Here is a 20,701-nt window from a genome sequence, read left to right as displayed (position 1 = left end):
CTTTCGCACAACATTTATCATCAGCTCGTACGATGACTGCAAATCATGTTGATAAGTAACACTTTATTTCATAATTGGGTTATACATCATGCTTCGATTATCATGATTTTTCACTGTTTTTAACATCACCAGATGCAAATGAATCGGATCTGTATTTTGACATAGGGTTAGAACTCACCTTGGTCAAGTTTTGTAAGTATTCTCTCTTTCTCTATTAAAATTATTTTATGGTTGATAACGACTCTATACTGAATAATGTGTGTGCTCTTCAGTTGATGAGGCACTGCTGTTTGGAGAGAGTGTCCAGAATATTGTTCATGGTGAGTAGGCTATGTCTAAGTACAATTAGGTTTTTGTTATTATGTTGAAAGATTTTCTACAGTTCATAACCATATTCTTAAAATACATCAGTAGATGGAGATGTTGCATCAGGACAATCTCAGGAAAATCAGCCAGGTGAATCTCCTGTCGTGGAATCAGAGCACTCGCCAAACAGCGTCACTGAGAGTTCCAGCTCCTGTGTATCTCCCCCAGAAGACCCCGTTCACGAGACGTTCTGTGATCCTATTGTATCACATTCGCAAGCCGGCGGAGATGTTAACGAACCTATCCTGTCCACGCCCAGACGCGGGCATAAGCGACTTAGGGAGGTACCCGGTGCATGTGATCTACCCAGCGCTTCACGTTTAAGGATGTCAGAAGATAACGGTAAGATACTAAACATCGCCTGGCTTATTATAATTTTTACCTGACACAGACTTATTTAAAAAATAATAAAAATATTAAATATTATATTCCCCCAGAACAAGATTACGAGGCTGATTTTGACGAGTCAAGCTCGGATGAGAGCGACCCAGGTCCTCCAATGGAGGTGCAACCTCTCTTCAACGAACAAGACATCTCACGACTTAGTTACGGGATGATAAGTAAGGCCAACCGTAACTTTGAAAGAATATTAGACCTAGTGGCAGTGGTGTAAAGTATTTGAGTAAATGTAATAAGTTACTGTACTTAAGTATCTTTTTGGCTACTTTGTAGTTTTACTGAGTATCAAAGATATTAGCAACTTTTATTCTCTACTTTTTATTCTCTACTTTTTCGATTCTCTACTTTTCTACAATTTACTTTTGAACAAGTAAATTGTTAACTTGTTAATAAAAGGATTTTCCACACAAAAATGGTTTTTATGGATGATTTAACATTGATGGTACTAAATCTTGTGTGTTACTCACCAAAACTGTGTTACTCCTCTATACTGACAAGACCTTTTTGAAAGATATTGGTTCACTTATGGCCTTTTTGTAGGCTTGAGAGTTTGTAGACATTTAAGAGGCTGTTGTGTCGACCTTGATTTATTGCAATATTGTGTTGAGTTTTATTTTGATTTTAGAAAATAAACATGATTTCTCTTCTTTTACTCATGCTGAATATAGACCTAAAGATGCACTAGTCCTCGATAACTAAGAGACATGCCAGTGACAATAATAAACTTGATTTATAAGATGAGAAATCATGTTTATTTTCTAAAATCAAAATCAAACTAAATTGTTTTTGTTTTGTACTTATATGTTTCTTTTCTTTGTACTTTGTATGTCTTGTATTGTCTTGCTCTAATAAAAATATTGCAATAAATCAAGGTCGACACAACAGCCTCTTAAACGTCTACAGATTCTCAAGTCTCAGTTAAGCTCAATTGCACAAAAAGGCCATAAGTGAACGAATATCCTTCATAAAGGTTTCGTCAGTATAGTGGATAAATACGATAAAAAAGTAAGCCTTCTTGCACTGGATGTGCTGGTTTCTGCGTCATCACCAGTGCAGTCATGATCTCATCTCTTATATCAAACACCTGCAATTCAGCAACTACCTGCAAATGCACTCGCATTCATGTAAAGTAACTTTGTTGACAAGTTTGGGTGAGTAAAGGCAAAACGCACAAGATATAGTACTGTACCTTCAATGCCCTGTAGATGGCGATATTGCTTCTTTATAGCAGAAATAAACAGCTTGTTCAAAAATGTAGTCAAGTAGAGAATAAAAGTTGCTAATATCTTTGATATTCAATAAGTACAGTAACTACATTTACTCAAATACTTTACACCACTGCTAATAAGCAGTAATTAGGAGTTTATTGAGGCAAAAGTCGTAGTTAATAGTGAGAATTGGACCCTAATCTAAAGTGTGACCTTTTTTTATGGCATCAGTTGAATGCAGTGTGAGTTTGCCAGATGAAAACACAGAACAACCAGCTGTCTCTGCCACTGAAACCCTGTCAGTAGGAGGGATAACACTGTCCTCAGAAGACTTAGAAACTTTGAATCCTGGTCGATGCCTCAATGACAATGTAAAGTTTTACATTTATTTACTTCAGTATGTAAATGTGTTTCAGTTTTTAATATATTTAACAGTAAAGAATACCTTGTCTTCTTTGGTTTATTGTACTAATGGAGCAAGCAATGCACAGATTGTTTTTCAATAACCGTTGTCTTTTCGTCATCTTGTTCAGGTTGTTCATGCTTATCTTCACCTCCTGGCCTTGAAGTCGGAGACTAAAGTTCATGTCTTTGAATGCTTCCTTGAGCAATTCTGGAGGAAGGAAGACTATACACGCTGGAAATATAGCAAGGCAGATAATTAGTCTTAAGTATTTATATATATATATATATAAATTGTTTTTTTTCTGTTTTTTTCTACATCTTTCTGTTTTTTGACAGGTGCAGTTTCAGGACTTTCATTGGGCTTTTCTGCCAGTATGCAGGTTCGATCACTGGTTCTTAATTGCATTTAACATACCAGAGCGCAAAGTCTGTGTACTTGATTCACTCAAAAGCACATCAAAGCACGATGAATTCCTGACGTATTGGTGGTATGTACTGTATGCTTTACTCAATATTTTGTAATGTATGGAGGTTGTGTAGTGCACAGGTTTTCCCATGCACCTCATGGACCAGGTTTATTACCCCTCTTTCACATGTCTACAGTCAGGGCTAAGACTCATTTCTTTGCTTCATTTGTTGTCAGATGCTTATATTAAAACGCCTGACCTGTCTTCAGTACCCTGGTAATCTTTAATTCATACACTGTTCAAAATTATAGTGTTAAATTACAGTATATTCCAGGTTAATATTTGCATGACTTTCACAGTAATTGCACAGCAGGATTTCTCTTGTGTTTAACTGCACTCTTGGAATATCATACTGTAATTCTACAGTGCGTATGAAGGTACCCCAGCATGCAGTGCGGCATGAATACATCACGCTGTGGGGTTTCTTGATTCTTGTTGGTTTTATCTGTGCTGCTGAATTTATTTTTGGTTCATTTTTACCAGTTTGTGTTGTTTGTTTATTTTGTAATGTTCAGAATTTATCTTTTTATTATTGTTATTATTTGTTGAGTCTCACCATTGTTGTGTTTTGTATGTCAAGTATTGAGTCTGTGGATCATTAGAAGAAAAAAAATCTTGTTTCAGGCTCTTATGTACGTCTCAGAAATATACTTTATGTTCTTAACAGAAAAAAAAAAAACATATATGTAAACTAGTTGTGTACTTAAAGTTTGGTATTGTTACACTTAAAGTATACTTAAAAGTATACTTTTATACACAAAAAGTGGGTAATTTAGTCCCAAGTAGTATTGAAATAGTACACTTACAAGTATACTACTAGTACATGTATATTATACTTGCTACAAAAAGAATACTTAAAATATATTTGAACTTTACTTAACTGTTCTTAATAAAATTAACCTGATGTATATTTATTTTTTGTAAGGGTGGACATATGAATCATTTATTTAACCTTTGAATAATTCAGTCTTACTCAGTCATGTTGTGTGAATCTTTATTGCTGGTCTTTTACTGTAATGCCTTTAGTTTTTGGTTACTTTATTTCACCTGGTGTAAGATGACTATTCTCTTTCCAACAGTAATTTCATGAAGACACGAGCCTCTTTGGGAATTGAAACTCTAGATGGTTGGACTCTGAGTTCCATCGATGTTGCAGTCCAAACAGATTCGTCAAGCTGTGGCGTTTTTCTTTTGATGGTTAGTTGCCAACTATTTGATGACAGCCTGCCAATTTATATGATTAAAATGATGAAAGATTGCAGTTTGTTTCAACTATTGGTTCTATTTGTTCTATTTTGTCCTTTTCTTTAAAATGTTGACTGTGTTTAGAATTAATCTTAAGAATTTAATCCAAGGTGTAACCTTTTCTGTGCCATCCTATCCCAGATTAATATGTAGAGATGACTACAAACAAGCCATTCTAAGTAGTGTTGTTGTTGTTGTTGTTGTTGTTTCCCCCAGAATGCCGAGTCCCTGCTGCAGAATGGAAAGCCCAATGTCTCCCAGCAGAAAGACACTGGCACACTCAGACAACACATTAAAGACAAACTTTTGCAAGAAGGCAAGCAACATAATCCAAGGTATGTACATTTAGGTGCCCCCTATTCCAGCTAAATATGCAGAGACTACTATAAGTTTTTTTTTTTATTCCCAGAATGTAAAGTCCTTGCCGTAGAAGATGATGCCCAGCTTCACCCTGGCTGTGCTCAAAAAATAAAATACAAACTTTTCTTGGATGGCAAAATAATAATAAATTGATGTATATTTTAAAATGTGTCTTGTGTTTATTCCTATCAAAATGTATTAAATGATGTAATGTTTTATATATATTTAATGCAAATAACATAACACAACATAACATTTGTACATGTATAGTAATCCCACATCTCTGTATTTCACTGACTAGCATCTTTTATTTTTTCTTTGGTAGGTGATATGCAATATCTCATATTACCCTTCTCACAAATAGCATTTTACAAAATTTACATAATTTATGTAAACAAACCCTCTAATATATGAAATAGCATCTTGCTGAATCTTTTAAAACTTGATATAAGCACCTAGTGTAAATAGCACCCACTTTCTATTAACACTTAGTGTAAATAGCAACAAAAAAAGTATGGTCTTTGCACTAAGTGTAAATAACATCTATCAATAATTAATAGCCACTGCCAATAATTAACAGGTAACTGAATGTATAGTAAATGCCTTTTAGGGTTACACTTTTTATTTTGATGGTCCACTTTAGACATTCTACTAACTATAAGTTTGCCACAGCATGTCCACTAACTCTATTTAGAGTATTAGCAGAGTTTTGGTAGACTGTTGGGTTATATGGGGTTCCATCTGTGCCAAAAAAAAGTCAACTGCTTTGTGCTTTGTACTATACATTTGTCCTTGTCAACAGTCCTTGCCTAGTAATTCAGATTGTGAATTTTCAAAGTGTGATTCATCATATACTGACTGACAGAAGAGTGATACTGCAGACCGAACTTCTCAATGGATTGCTGATTTAGATGAAATTGCAGGGATGAGTAATGGTGAAATGGAAGATGATGAGAATGACAGTAGTGAGTATGAGATTTGTGATCATGAGGTGGGGCAAGGTTGAAGGGATGGAGTGTCAAGACATTTCTGAAAGAATGTCTAATCCTTTGGTGTCCTTGTGCGTTGCATCAAATAATGAGACATCACTTGTACCGGATGTTCAGAATGAAGACCCTATTTCCCAAATTGTCATGTCTGTTACTGATCATGATTGTGATCAGTAACAGGCATGACACCCGTTGGGTGTCACGATGGAACATTTTCAGAAAGGTCAGAAAACAGGTTGAATGTCAATTTTTTGTCAAAATTGGGTTTTCATTCAATTATTATTCTATAACATCTTGTCTATCATCTCTGAAAATATCTTGGCAAAATTCTCATTATCGACATAAACAGTCTGCACAATTAACAGCACAGTGAGGTGGTGGTCACGGGTGGTAAAATGTTTAATTATATTAATTATATTGATTATATTAAAATTATTTTATATTTAACAGGCTGCGGTATCATGTAAGCAATGCAAGAATTTGTGTGCGCGCATGAGGCGCTGGTGCGACAACTGATTTTTTTTTCTTTTTCCTTCTAATAGACGAAACTATTAAGACATTCATAAATTTACAAAAGACTCAAATAACGAAGACAAACAGAATGTCTCGGTTTCCTTCTTTGGAGTGTGCCACAATGAACCAAAACTCTTAATTATTTCTAAAATGTTAATCTGTTGACCGAATTATTTAAGTGAAATATATTTTGCGTAGCCTATAGGCCTAAATATTCTCTTTTATTTTATATATGTTATGTATAGTTTTATTCTGTTTTCTCTGTTCACAGAAGCCCTGCAGGTGCGTGATGTGACCCCTGATAGCACACGTACATCTCGGAGACGTCTATTTGATGTGTGTCTTTACATTTGGAAGACGTATTTCTAGAGTGTTTTTTCATCTGTAGGACATTTCCTGTCAGATGTCAAATAGACGTTTAGAAGATGTCTTTAAGATGTTTATGATTTAGAATGTATGTAAAATTGACATCTTTTAGAAGACATCTATCAGATGTTTGTAAACAGCAGATGCTTTCCAGATGAAGTGATCTTTAACAGACATCTTGCAGACGTATGTGTGCTATCTGGGATGTTGTGTGAATCCCTGCAATTTTCGTTGGTTTCAAAACACACAACAAGCTGCATATTACTTGCCATTCATTTTCACTTAAATGTATGTCTAATGCTTGACGGTTGGTGACATACAGTACAGTCCAAAAGTTTGGAACCACTAAGATTTTTAATGTTTTTAAAAGAAGTTTCGTCTGCTCACCAAGGCTACATTTATTTAATTAAAAATACAGTAAAAAACAGTAATATTGTGAAATATTATTACAATTTAAAATAACTGTTTTCTATTTGAATATATTTCACAAAGTAATTTATTCCTGTGATGGCAAAGCTGAATTTTCAGCATCGTTACTCCAGTCTTCAGTGTCACATGATCCTTCAGAAATCATTATAATATGCTGATCTGCTGAACACAACGCAGACGGAAACCCACTGCACCAGATTTGGCTTTACAGATTTGCAGACACATGTTTTTCACATGTCACTCAAACACAGAACCAGGAAAAAGGAAACAGGAAACTCTTCAGTTCAGAGAAACTGAAACTGAGGTGTAGTTGAGCTGTTGTGTGTTAGTGTCTCTGTGTTCATGCAGTAAAATGGCAGAAGCCAGATTTTCTCAGGATGAGTTCATGTGTCCAGTGTGTCTGGATCTCCTGAAGGACCCAGTGACCACTTCCTGTGGACACAGTTACTGTAAGAGCTGTATTACAGACTACTGGGATCAGATGAGAGTCTACAGCTGCCCTCAGTGCAGACAGACCTTCAGTCCAAGACCTGCTTTAGCTAAAAACACCATGCTGGCTGACGTGGTGGAGAAACTGAAGAAGACTAAACGTCCTGCTGACTGTTACGCTGGAGATGGAGATGTGCAGTGTGACGTCTGTACTGGAAGAAAACACAAAGCTGTCAAGTCCTGTCTGATGTGTCTGGAGTCTTACTGTCAAACTCATTTTGGCCGTCATGAGGAATTTCACTCACGTAAGCCACATAAAGTGACTGAAGCCACTGGACGACTGCAGGAGATGATCTGCCAAACACATGAGAAACTCCTTGAGATTTTCTGCTGCACTGATCAGAAGTGTATATGTGTGCTGTGTATGGATGAACATAAAAACCACGACACTGTATCAGCTGCAGCACAGAGGACAGAGAATCAGGTATGAAACTAGACACTGATGAAATAATGTTGATGTAGCAGGAGATGATCATAAAGAGAAACACACTAAATATAACTGACTACGCCACCCTGTTAACCAGGGAAATATTAATATTAAGATCATGATTTAACCACCTACAAAGAACACATAGGAACGTGGTTTCAAAAGGAGGGCCTGAGACGTGGATAACAAAAATACAAAAGCTTTATTTCGACGATCAAGCAATAATCTTAAAAAAAAAAAAAAATAGACAAAAATTAATTTGTACTTAATTTGTCTTCCGGGAAACAAGTAACTTCTGTTGCTTCCGAAGGGCAGTACTAAATGAAAAAAAATAAGAAGAAGTAGAAAAATTTTGACCTCTTCATCATGTTTAAAAGTTTTCACCCCGGCTCTTAATGCATCATGTTTCCTTCTGGAGCATCAGTGAATGTTTGAACCTTTTTTAATAGTTGCGTTTGAGTCCCTCAGTTGTCCTCAGTGTGAAAAGATGGATGCGACACCAACGCCACTCAGACCAGTGTTGCCAAGTTTTACCGTGATATTGGGCTACTTTTACACATAGCCAGTGGTTGAAGCAACCCTAAATAACATGATATTTAGCCCCGGAATGCAAATTTTGCCAGGTGAAACCCTCCAAAAATGCTGATTCCCCCCTGACACACAATGGTATACCCATGATATACCCATGAATGTATCTAATTGAACAACACATGCATTCAGGGCATATTAAAATACTAATATAAAATATATAAAAATCCCACTAGTTAACACTATTTACATGGGATCACCCATGTGATCAGGTAACATCATTCACCCTGCAGATGTCAGTAGAAGTGAGCAGTAGCTGTAAGTGGACTTTCACTGCTGAGCGTATTTATGCTCAACCTTAAACTTAAATATGGTGAAATGCACCATAAACATATTTATCAACATAAAATTTTGTAAAACAGGCTCTGATGAAGCAACATAAAATAATGGAAAATATTCAGCCATTGTTTAAAGAATATATCTCTGTCAGGAATTACGTAAGTTATATGCAGTGACAGATACACAAACACTTTCTGTTCAGTAAATCTGATTTGTATTGTGTAACGATATTGTCACATGTGCCTTGGATCCATGTTCATCAACTTGGTCATATGGACTCCATTTCCCACAATTCCCCACCTAGGAACCAATTATGCACTCACACCTGTTTCCCATCAGTGAACCTTTATAAGCTGCACTCACACACACACACTCTGCTGATTATTGTTTAGCCTTGTTTTCGACCGCCTTGCCTTGCCTTGCCTTGCCTTGCCTTGCCTTGCCTTGCCTTGCCTTGCCTTGCCTTGCCTTGCCTTGCCTTGCCTTGCCTTGCCTTGCCTTGCCTTGCCTTGTGTTTCTGACCCTAGACTGTTTCTTTGTTTGATTATCGTTTGCTGCCTGCCTTGACTGTAGCCTGTGTTTGGATTACTCTCTTCCCTTGCCTTCTTGCTTCTGTTTGCTGGTGTTTGACCTACTGCCTGTACGACTTCGCTCTTATGAATAAAGCCTGTTTGTGGATCTGCAACTCCGCTGTCCCATCCCATTGGTTACAGATATGCATTATAAAAAGCGCTAAACAAATGTGAATTGAAGTAAATAAATCTGACTCGGTCCATATGAAGTCAGTCGTTTATAGCTTCTCTTTAAGCTTTGGCTTCTGTTCCATTTTTCATGGAAATGTGTTACGTGTCTTTATGTAAATCAATATGACTGATTTTCAATCAACATTTTATAATTGATGGCCTTTATTAATAGAAACACTCAATGTAGTGATCAGTAATCAGTTTTTTAATCCTATAGAGTGACAGCTCTGTTATGCAGCAGAAACACTGTCAGAAGCTTAACATATTTGTCAGTTTTGCTTTTATAATACTTATTCTTGCAGTGTGAAAAAGGCCTTATGCTTCTTCATGTAAATCCATATACAATGGTGTTACTGATCTATCATTTTCATCCCTTCAGGAGATTGAACCTACAGCCATTGTTTACCTACAGTTTGCTGTTACTGGATTCAACTTTTCACATGATGATATAGTGACAGCAGTATAATGTGACATTTGCTGTTATTGGTTTGTGTTGCAGAACCAGCTGAAGGAGACACAGAGGTTGTTCCAGCAGAGGATCCAGCAGAGAGAGAAAGATCTTCAGCAGCTGAGAGAGGCTGTGGAGTCTCATAAGGTGAGTCTGGAGAAGAAGAGAAGTTTGAGAAGTCTCAGTCAGGACTCACTGAAGCCACTGTGTGATTGTGATGTGTGTCCTAACAGCGCTCTGCACAGACAGCAGTGGAGGACAGTGAGAGGATCTTCACTGAGCTCATCCGCTCCATTGAGAGAAGCCGTTCTGAGGCCACACAGCGGATCAGAGATCAGGAAAAGACTGCAGTGAGTCGAGCTGAAGGACAACTGGAGCGACTGGAGCAGGAGATCAATGATCTGAGGAGGAGAGATGCTGAGCTGGAGCAGCTTTCACACACACAGGATCACATCCATTTCCTGCAGGTAACAGAGATCTAGAAGAACAGGATCATAGTGGACTTGAGCAAGAGACTCACAGAGAAACATTTCATGTTGTCAGGAATTCTGTGTTGTGTTATATAATTATAATGTAGATTTTCATCTGATCTTGTTTTTAAAAAAGATGACACTTATAAATGCATTTCAGCTCATATTAAACCATTTTCTGAGCTCTGGGAGACATATTAAGCTCCCTAAATACACCAGTGCCAAGAATAGTTCAAAAGTTCCCTTTTAACCAGACTTTTCCATCTGGTTTCTTACATCAAGATGAATTCAATGAATTTGATGGTACCAATTCTGAGTAAAGTTCACCAAAGTTGCTTCAGGGGAAACCTGAAAAAATGGATTTCCATTTTTATAATTGTTTGACTGTTTTCATGAGGATCACACCGATGAGTATCTCACTCTAGATCACATTCACTACCCAGATGACTCCCTGTGTGCCTTACAATCATGTGAAAAAGAAAGTACACTCTTTGAATTCTATGATTTTACATATCTGTAACGTCCGGAGAGAGCAGGCTGAGGCGTGGATCTAAGTGCAGGGGTTTTAATAAAAAAAAAAAAGAAAACCAACAATGAGCAACATGGAGAACTAAGAATAAAAGAAAACAGAGAACAAGAGAAAACAGAGACCATCACAATTCAACAACTGACCAACAAACATTGGGATCATGACAGTATCAGGACATAACAAAAATCTTCCGGTCGTGAGCATGTACTAAAATGAGGTGAATACAACCTCAAATGAATAACAACACATGACATATTACATTGTGTCATTATTTATTTAACAAAAATAAAGCCAAAATGGAGAAGACATGTATGGAAAAACGTCTCGGTTATGACTGTAAACTTAGTACCCTGAAGAGGGAAGGCGTTGCGTCGTGAAATTGACGCTGTGGGAACGCAACGCATGATGTCGTCATGAAGCAGATGTGAAATTAGTCCAATGGTGTGACAAGACAGCCTGCCGCATCACAAACATCTTGTAAAGATACTCTGGAGAGAGGAGCTTTAGAGGCCGCCATACTCCTATACTCCTAGTAGAGTGGGCTTGAACTGCCAAAGGGGAAGTTAGTCCGGCCAACTCATAAGTCACTAAGATAGTCTCAACTATCCACGTACTCATTCTCTGCTTAGATGCTGGGGCCCCTTTGCTAAGGGACCCAAAACAAATGAACAATTGTTCTGACTTACGCCACAGGGCAGCTCTGTGGACATAAGCATCCAACGCCTGAATCAGGCAAAGCAGATTAAGGCGTTCCTGGTCTGAATCCATGAAGGGAGGAGAACAGAAGGCTTGCAGTACAATAGGCCTACAATAAACCACATTAGTGGGGACTTTAGGAATGTAACCAAGTCTGGGATGAAGGAAGGCTTTTACCCTACCAGGTGCAAATTCCAAGCACGACGGGGCAACCAAAAGAGCTTGCAAATCTCCTATTCTCTTTAGTGAAGAAATAGCAAGGAGGAAAAATGTCTTCAGAGTCAAAAACCAGACTGGAACCTCCTCAATTGGCACAAAAGGAGCTAGGGAAAGGCCTTGGAGCACTACGGCGAAATCCCAAGCCGGAACCCTCGTGCATACCGCAGGCCTCAGCCTCAGGGTGCCACGGAGGAAGCGAGTTATAAGAGGAACTCTCCCAAGAGACATACCAGCCAAAGGTGTGTGGTAAGCTGCAATGGCCGCCACATAAACCTTTAAGGTAGAAGGAGATAACTCTGCAGTGAATCGTTCCTGCAGAAATTCCAGGACCGCACCAACAGGACAAATAACTGGTTCTAACTGATGACCACTGCAACAAGAGGTGAAAAACTTCCACTTCAAAGCATATAATTTCCTTGTGGAGGGAGCTCTAGAGTGAATGATGGTACCCACAACCTCCCAGGGTCTATGAGCTGGGCCCCCTCAGAGGCCAAGCCCACAGGTTCCAAAGTTCTGGGCGAGGGTGAAATATTGTGCCCCCCACCTGGGACAGGTGATCCCTCCTGATTAGAATATCCCACGGAGAGCCGCCTAGGAGAGATACTGGGTCCGAAAACCACACTCTACTCAGCCACCACGGGGCTATCAAGGTGAGCTGGACATGGTCCCAGCGAACTCTCTCTAAAACTCCCAGGAGCAGAGCGATCGGGGGAAATGCGTACCATAGCATCCAGTCCGAGAGGAGCTGGATGCGTGAGGGAGAACCAGAGTGGACAGTGAGACGTCTCTCAGTCTCTGCCTCGACAGGATGTCTGCTCCAATATACTGGACCCCGGGGATATATGCTGCTCTGAGCGACAGCAATTTCCCCTGGGACCACAGGAGGATTTGGTGCGCCACTTTGTAAAGTGGACGCGAACGTAAACCCCCCTGGTGATTTATGTAGGTGACCACCGACAAGAACATGGTGGCCCCTGAGGTCTGGGAGGAAACTCTTGAGAGCCAGAAAAACAGCCATCATCCAATCACAACCCGTTGTCCTTGTAGGTTCCATCCAGTGCCTCAGCTACTCCCATTCCGTTAGCTCAACCCACCTTCCCGGCTCTGCCTCAAGCTTCCTAGTCTTCAGTTCGGCCTAGGTGTTCAGATTTCCCGGCTCCACCCGGGCCTCACCTTGGCATGTTGACCCATCAGCTCCACACTCTATCGGCTCCACTGTAGTTTGTCATCCCTCAGATGCCATCGAGCTCCCTCATCCCTCCAGCTCTGCCTTGGTCAGGCATTACCCTGGTTTAACCACAGACTTCTAGACCTCTGGCTGGGCCTCTGCCTTCCATCCCTTTGGCTCCACAGGTCTCCTGCTTCTTTTCAGTTCCTCCTTTGTCCTTGCTCCTACTGGATCTGCTTTGGTCTTTCAACCCCCGGGTTCCACCTCTGTCCTGCAGGCCTGTGGCTCTGCCTTGGCCCTCCAGATCAGTGGTGTTGGCTTGGGTCTTCGCACTTCAGCTCCATCTAGATCTGCACCTCTCCCAGCTCAAGCTCTCTGTCCCCTGGTTCCCCCGGTTCCCCCTGGACCCAATACTGAGGCTCCACACTGTCACCTCCCTCCGTTGGCTCCACTGGGGGCTCTTACTCCAATGGCTCCTCCATGGTCAAGTCCTCCACCACCAATGCCACTGTGGACTCTTCGTCTACCGGTCCCTCCATTGACATTTTTGCCAGAAAGTCCTCCCACCACTTTGGTGTCTGTTTTTGCCGCTGTCGGGTGGCTAGGAGCTGAAAGAGCATGGACCAGAGATTTAGTCAATGGGTCAACAGACTGAGGTGGTGTCATGGGTTCGGAGGTGGAGCCGGGGAAATCCGTAAAAAAAAAAAAAAGTTTGGTTTCTGTCCCTGTATCATTTTTCCCTGTTCATTTGTCATATGCTGCAATTTGATCCTTATCTCCTTTCCTTTTTATGCACACTGTGACAGCTTGCCCTTTAATTCTATCATTTCACTTTACATGATAAAATACAGCTAAGATGGTGTTTGATGAATTTGATGAGAATAATGGGTAACACTTTATAGTAATGTTCAATTATAAGTCATTTATAAGTTGTAAGGTAATGATGAACTAATCATTTACAAAACATGACTATACATTCATTCATGAACTAATAAGTTATATACTAACATTTTATAAATGTTTATAAATTTGCACTTTGAAACCTATTTCAAAGGTTGCTTTTTCAGGCCATGAAAAAAGCCATTGTTGTGTAAATGAATCAATCAAAACTTACTTTAGCTGGACAATGACTTTCTACTTCAGCTGCTGTACAGTTAAAAAAATCTTTGCTCCATTAATTTTCTATTATCACTGTAAAGCTGCTTTGAAGCAATCTGTATTGTAAAATATATATAAATGAAGGTGACTTCACTTGACTTGACTTATTATTTAAAATATTTCATGTGAGATATTTGTTGGTATTTTACTGACCTCTAGATTTTATTTCCACATATAAATGGAACACTTTCATGTTTTCTTGACAATTTTTTATTTATTTATTTTTAGATGTGGTCGTAACCAACCCAACATTTACATATTTTGCTGTTTCTGTTGATTTATTTTTTAAATGTATAATTTCAATATACACTAAATATATGGATTTATGATCACAGTCTTTCTAAAAACATTTAAAAATAATGTCTTATGCTAATATTGAGCTGCTTAGAACATGGGGAATTTTTCACCCATTCACCCATCCAATTGCATACACACACAGCAGTGAGTATTTAACACACGGGGAGTGATTGGGGGTTAGGTGCCTTGTTCAAAGGCACCTCAGTTGTGGGTAATGGAGTGGAAGAGATCACTGTTCATTCACTTACCCCCACCTACATTTCCTGCCAGTGGTGAGACCTGAACCTGCAACCTTCGGGTTACAAGTCCGACTCCAACCATTAGGACACAACTTCATTATCCAAATTATTTCCTAGAAATTTCACATGTAGGGTAAGTGGAAAATGCTATAATTGGTAGCTCTAACATGATATAATGAATAGGGGAAAAATTAATCTAATGCTGTGAAAGTGCTGGATTTAGGGTAGTTACTAAAGATCAACAAGAGCTGCTCAAATCTGACAGTAGTGCAGGTTATTGGCTGAAGTGTGGAGGTGATGAGCTTTGATTTCTGTTTTCTATAGAGTTTCCAGTCTCTCTCAACTCCTCCTGAATCTACAGACGTAAATGACGATCCCTTCAGTTCTCTCTCCTCTTTTGATGGCGTGAGAGAATTTGTCCTTCAGCTGAGAGAGAAACTGGATGATTTCTGCAAAGAGAAGCTAAAGAAGATCTCTGACAGAGGTAAAGTCCAGGGGCCTCATATATAAAACTTAGCGTACATTTCATCCTAAAGGTGTGTGCCATTTGATCATCATTGATCATAAATCACACCAAAGTATTTTCTACGAACATGAGTTCTGCTTTTTAGAACACAATTCAAAGCGGAGTTATCATGCATCAAGCAAACCTTGCTTTAGTTAAAACATTAAAACACAGCAAGCCACTGGAAAAGGGTTTAAAAGCAGCGCTTCCACTACAAATATTTCCATTTAAATTAATTTAAAAAATGTTCTAACTTCTGGATAATGATTTCATGTAATTTCAGTGCTTAACTATCATTAATGAGAGTGACATATTTAATATAAATGTGGAAATGGAGAGTTTAAAATCATTCTGTTTACTTCATTACTTCGCTCACTTCAATAAAAGAGTGCTAACACACAGTCCAGAGTGTCCGTATGGTGCACACATATTTACACTATTTTTTTAATAAATCCTGATATGTGCATGGAAAATTGCATGCACAAATTTCTATGCCCAGTATGTGTATACACAACATTTATGCATCAGGTGATTCATCTGCTCTAAGAAATGATCCTCCATCATCTCATATCATGTAGATCATCATGTTAGAAATGTCTTAGGAACGGATGGAGGATCATTTTTCTCTTGATGTGATAATCACACTCTTCATGTCTGTTGATTTCCACAGTCACTTTCACCAACATTGTTCCCAGGACCAGGAACGACTTCCTACAATGTAAGTCACTAAGAAAACAAGCAGTAAAACTCACTGAGTGTGTTCATGTTCTTCCTGTAGAAGGAGAAAGAAAACATGACAGAAGAGTTTTATAGTTGATCATGTAAATGATGATTTGTACAGGATATCTGGTAAACTGTACTGAGACACTGATGATATATTGAACATGAAGAGTTTGGCTACATTAAAGGGATAGTTCACCCACAAAATGAAAATTTGATGTTTATCTGCTTACCCCCAGGGCATCCAAGATGTAGGTGTCTTTGTTTCTTCAGTAGAACACAAATTATGATTTTTAACTACAACCGCTGCCGTCTGTCAGTGGTATAATGCAAGTCAGCGGGAACTTGGACTATAAGAGTAAATAAAACATGACAGACAAATCCAAATGAAACCCTGCGCCTCGTGACGACACATTGATGTCCTAAGACACAAAACGATCGGTTTGTGCGAGAAACCGAACAGTATTTATATAATTTTTTACCTCTAATACACCACTATGTCCAACTGCATTCATCACTCGATTCGTTTGGTCTGATCGCGCTCTGACAGCGTCAGTGATGTCTCGCGCATATACTTCAATGAGTGCTAGACATCACTGCCGTTGTCAGAGCGCGATCAGACCTTACTAAGCGAGTGATGAACGCAGTTGGACATAGTTAAAAATCATCATTTGTGTTCTACTGAAGAAGCAAAGTCACCTACATCTTGGATGCGCTGGGGGTAAGCAGATAAACATCACATTTTCATTTTTGGGTGAGCTGTCCCTTTAAAAGATCAGATTCATAATTCCTGATTCTGATGTGTTTTATCGCCATCAGATTCCCATCGGCTCACTCTGGATCTGAACACAGTGAATAAACGCCTCCATATGTCTGAGGGGAACAGAGTGATTACTAACACTCTTAAAGAGCAGCCGTATCCTGATCATCCAGACAGATTTGATGTGTTTAATGCACAGGTGTTGTGTAGAGAGAGTGTGTGTAGACGCTGGTACTGGGAGATTGAGTGGAGCAGGAGTGTGTTTGGTGCTGTGTCTATATCAGTGTCATATAAGAGCATCAGCAGGAAGGGATCGGGTAATGAGTGTGTGTTTGGATATAATGATCAGTCCTGGAGTTTGATCTGCAGTCCATCCAGTTACTCATTCATACACAATAACAAACAGACTGAACTCCCTGTAAAGCCCATCAGCAGTAGAATAGGAGTGTATGTGGATCACAGTGCAGGAACTCTGTCCTTCTACAGCGTCTCTGGAGACACAATGATCCTCATCCACACAGTCCAGACCACATTCACTCAACCACTCTATCCTGGGTTTAGGCTTTATTATGGATCAGTGAAACTGTGTTGATGAATCAGAATAGACTGTAGAGAGATTCTAACCATAATACTTTGAGTTGGCTTGAGTAGATAATCCAAGATAAGAAGCTTACGCAGAAAGACTATGAACAGTTATATTTAATAACACAAGACAATGAACATAAGGTCTATTGTCTAGTCTGCCCAGGCTGCTGAGCTGGTAATTAGGCCAAAAGAAATGGGAAGGCCTTTGGGACAGACTAGTTCCCTTTCGAAGGAACTCGCACTGCGTTGTACTGTATGTCGACACTTTGGGGAATGGCTTCAGCGTAACTTTGTGTGATGCATGTGTGCAACTAGTTCATTCCTGACTGGTGCTGCATCACCTCGTGGCGTTTGACGGTGTAACGTGGAAACTACAAAGGGAAGCCGGCAACACAGTAATGTCAGCTACTGCTCTCTGTGTCAAACTGTACTGTCCTATTTGGTGTTATTTCATCCCTGTATCTAGAGTGCCCTGGGTTTGTTTACTGATTTACTGATTTTCTTTATGAAATTAAACAAAACAGTAAACTCACAGAATGTCAACTTAGAAGAATAAATAAATATAGAATACATTTTTCAAATAATCATTTGTTTCCGTTTTACTTGAATTTTCACTAAATTGGTGAAAATTAATCTTCAAACCAATGTATAAATAACAGTATATAACTTTACAGGACTCACTTATATATCGTTTGTGTATGTTTCACACTTTTACATTACTTCACATCTTTTCTGTCAATTATTAAATTTAACTGGGCCCAGACTCGCAAATGTATGAAACTCAAAATAGCTGGATATCAAGAATTGTTGAATATCAAGTGTCCCCAACTAAGCAAGCCAAAGGCGATAGCGGCAAGGAACCCAAACTCCAGCAGGTGACATCAGGTGGCACACAGGTGTTAAAATGGAGAAAAAAAAACAAGTCCTCCTCTGGCCAACAGCGAACAGTGCGTGATTATGATTCAGGCAGTGTTACAGGTCATAAGTCCGATTGGGATTGCAACAGTCAAAGTATTTAATCCAGTTCCATCTAGTTGAAGATCATATTCATCAGGCCAGTATGGGACGGTTTGTTGAGGACCTGTGCCACTGGCTATGTGTCGGTGAGGCCTTTGTGGTGGTTATGAAAGAGAAAAAATAAATTAAAAAGGATAAAAAAAAATATTAAATTTAACATGTCTTTTAATCTCATATTTTATAATGTATATTATTTTATATCTTGTCTATGATGATTGATTTTGACTAGCTTATAGATCACTTGGTCGATTGATTATTTGATTGCTTTTCCCTTGTGAAAGTGTTCACCGGCGTGGGGAGGGGGAGCTTCGTGTCCTCTCTTTTATTAATATCTCCCCTCATCAGGTACGAAACACAATAATGCAATAAGAGTATGTTGTTGACATGTTAGAGTTACACAGAATGTAAATGACATTGTTTAAAGTCTTTAATAACTTATGTTTAACAGAAGTGTAAAAGTTTGTTTCAAGTTAACTGTGTATCGTGTGCATTTCATGCTAATGATGGAGACCATGCGGTCCCATCCATGAATATAATGTTTTTGACAAACAATGCAACATTTATTAGTTGTAGTTGACTGTGTTTTAAAAGAAGATGTATTTTCATGAAATAAATTTGATGTGTTTGTACTGAAAATGTATAAAAAAGGGATAATTTCTGCTGACATATGAACATTTTCAGGAGATCCGAACACAGATGCATCATGCCCGTTCATACAGCACCTGTCGTGATTTTTGAGCCAACTGCATTATTCATGTAACTTCCAAAAACAATGTTTTTGACACAAACTTTTCTATGAAGAGGTGGAATTTCCCCCTATAAATTGAGTTCCAGGGGCATTTTATTTAAACAGTTTTAAAATGTATTTGAACCTACTTGCAATTCTATTTAATCTTGTATTATATGACCTTATGTCAGTAGCTCTTGGTACACATTCTCATTTCCTGCAAGCACAAAACGAGAGAAGGGTTCAGTGCTCACAGTGTTGTCACAATGTTTATGTTAAATAAATTCTAAAGTAGGCTATCCTTTAAGCTGTCTTTTATTTGATTACGTGTGCATTATACATCTATAAGTAAAGACTTTAAAACAAACGTGATTTAAAATCTACAGTTTACAATATCATGCCCAAGTGTTAAATATGGCAACCTTAGAATTTAAATCACAGGCTCCTACTCAAATAAACTTACAATTCTATAAAAATGTCTCAATTTATTAACTTACAACACGACTATATAGCTATATAATTGCTTACAAAATGCCCATTTAGGCCACATATTAGAAAAGTAGGAATTAATAGAATATTCAGTGTTATGAAAGCTACACATTTATGACAACCTTTTACGGTAAGATGTAGCATTTATGGGCTACATAAATTTAACCTCTATAAAGGTTAGCCTGACATGAACGCAGACCTTCTTACATCATCAGAGGCCACTGCTACTTTTGTTGATTTTATTTTACTGGTAACACCAATAGTGCCTTATTATAACAACTGAATTTATTGATTAAAATTAAGAACTTGACATGCATATTTAATAAAGTTTAAAAGAACACAACTGGTATTAAACAGACTATATTAAAAACACTAGTGGGACTGTAACAGGAACTTCTGGGACTCATATTTAGGTAACACTTGTAAGGCCAACAAAATAAAAGTATTACAATGTACAGTTTTCAGGACCAAATGTCTTATAAGACCGATGATGTCTTTAAGTTTGTCCCAGAAAACACAAATGAACACAGTGTATGAAAAGAACCATGATTATTTTACCGTTGCCACACATGGAGAACATTTTCAGAATGTAGTTTAGCATTTAACATGCACATAATTTACCTAACAAGCTTTACAACAGATCCCTTTTCAAGTAGCTGGCAGCTAAGACACTCTCAAACACTCTTTGAAATTCAGCGTAGGTACTGTAAGAGCAGGTTGCAACAGTGGATCAGATGTATGTGTCACTGGACACCTTAGTAAACCCCTGAGGTCTGTAAACTCAACATCAAAAACATCAGCCCCAGTGGTAAAGCGCAGAGAAACTCCATTGTTTTGCTGTGAGAAGGTTGTTTCTCATTGGGTTAAGCAATGCAATAATGCCTTTTGCTGTTGCGATTTTGGATTCATAAAGGGCTGAAACTGCAGACAGAGTTGGAAGCAGACTTTTTAAAGTACACTGAGCATCCATCATTTTAAGAGCATTAGTTGTTTGTGAGCAGCCTGTATGATGGTGGGTTATGGTTGGGGTTAGGGTTCACTAACTGCATTTTCATTTTTTGCCGCATGTTGTGATTAAAGACATTCTGAGTTTCATATTTTGTTAATTCTTGGAGAGAGAACTGAAGAAACAGAATGTATAATTTCTGTGATCATTATTTCTTTTATTATTCCAGGGCCTTTTCAAGTTGATCACACTCAATACTTCCTAGAATGGCTTCAATAATCATACATATCCCCAAGAATAACAACCCAACTAGAAAAGCGCCTGCAAACCCCTTTCCAGTACCAGCTAACACCGATGTTATGTCTGACAGAATTGTTCCAATTGCAATTAGCATAGCAACTACACAAGCAGAAACACAGTTTGTGAAGAACTTCTGAGACTTTATGATAGTCATG

General features: G+C 38.5%; 1 protein-coding gene across 1 annotated transcript; it reads left to right on the top strand.

Moving 5' to 3' along the window:
* Nucleotides 1-7,010: 7,010 nt before the first annotated feature.
* Nucleotides 7,011-19,346, top strand: LOC125244587 (tripartite motif-containing protein 16-like). Its single transcript, XM_048154686.1, has 6 exons — nt 7,011-7,660; nt 9,773-9,868; nt 9,955-10,188; nt 14,822-14,981; nt 15,673-15,720; nt 16,542-19,346. The coding sequence occupies exons 1-6, from the start codon at nt 7,100-7,102 to the stop codon at nt 17,072-17,074; spliced, it is 1,632 nt and encodes a 543-aa protein (XP_048010643.1). The 5' UTR covers nt 7,011-7,099; the 3' UTR covers nt 17,075-19,346.
* The last annotated feature ends 1,355 nt before the right edge of the window (nt 19,347-20,701 follow it).

Source organism: Megalobrama amblycephala, linkage group LG14, assembly GCF_018812025.1.
Source record: "Megalobrama amblycephala isolate DHTTF-2021 linkage group LG14, ASM1881202v1, whole genome shotgun sequence".
Classification (NCBI taxonomy): domain Eukaryota; kingdom Metazoa; phylum Chordata; class Actinopteri; order Cypriniformes; family Xenocyprididae; genus Megalobrama; species Megalobrama amblycephala.
Note: the sequence above shows the minus strand (reverse complement) of the source record. Positions and strands in the feature narration are given on the sequence as shown.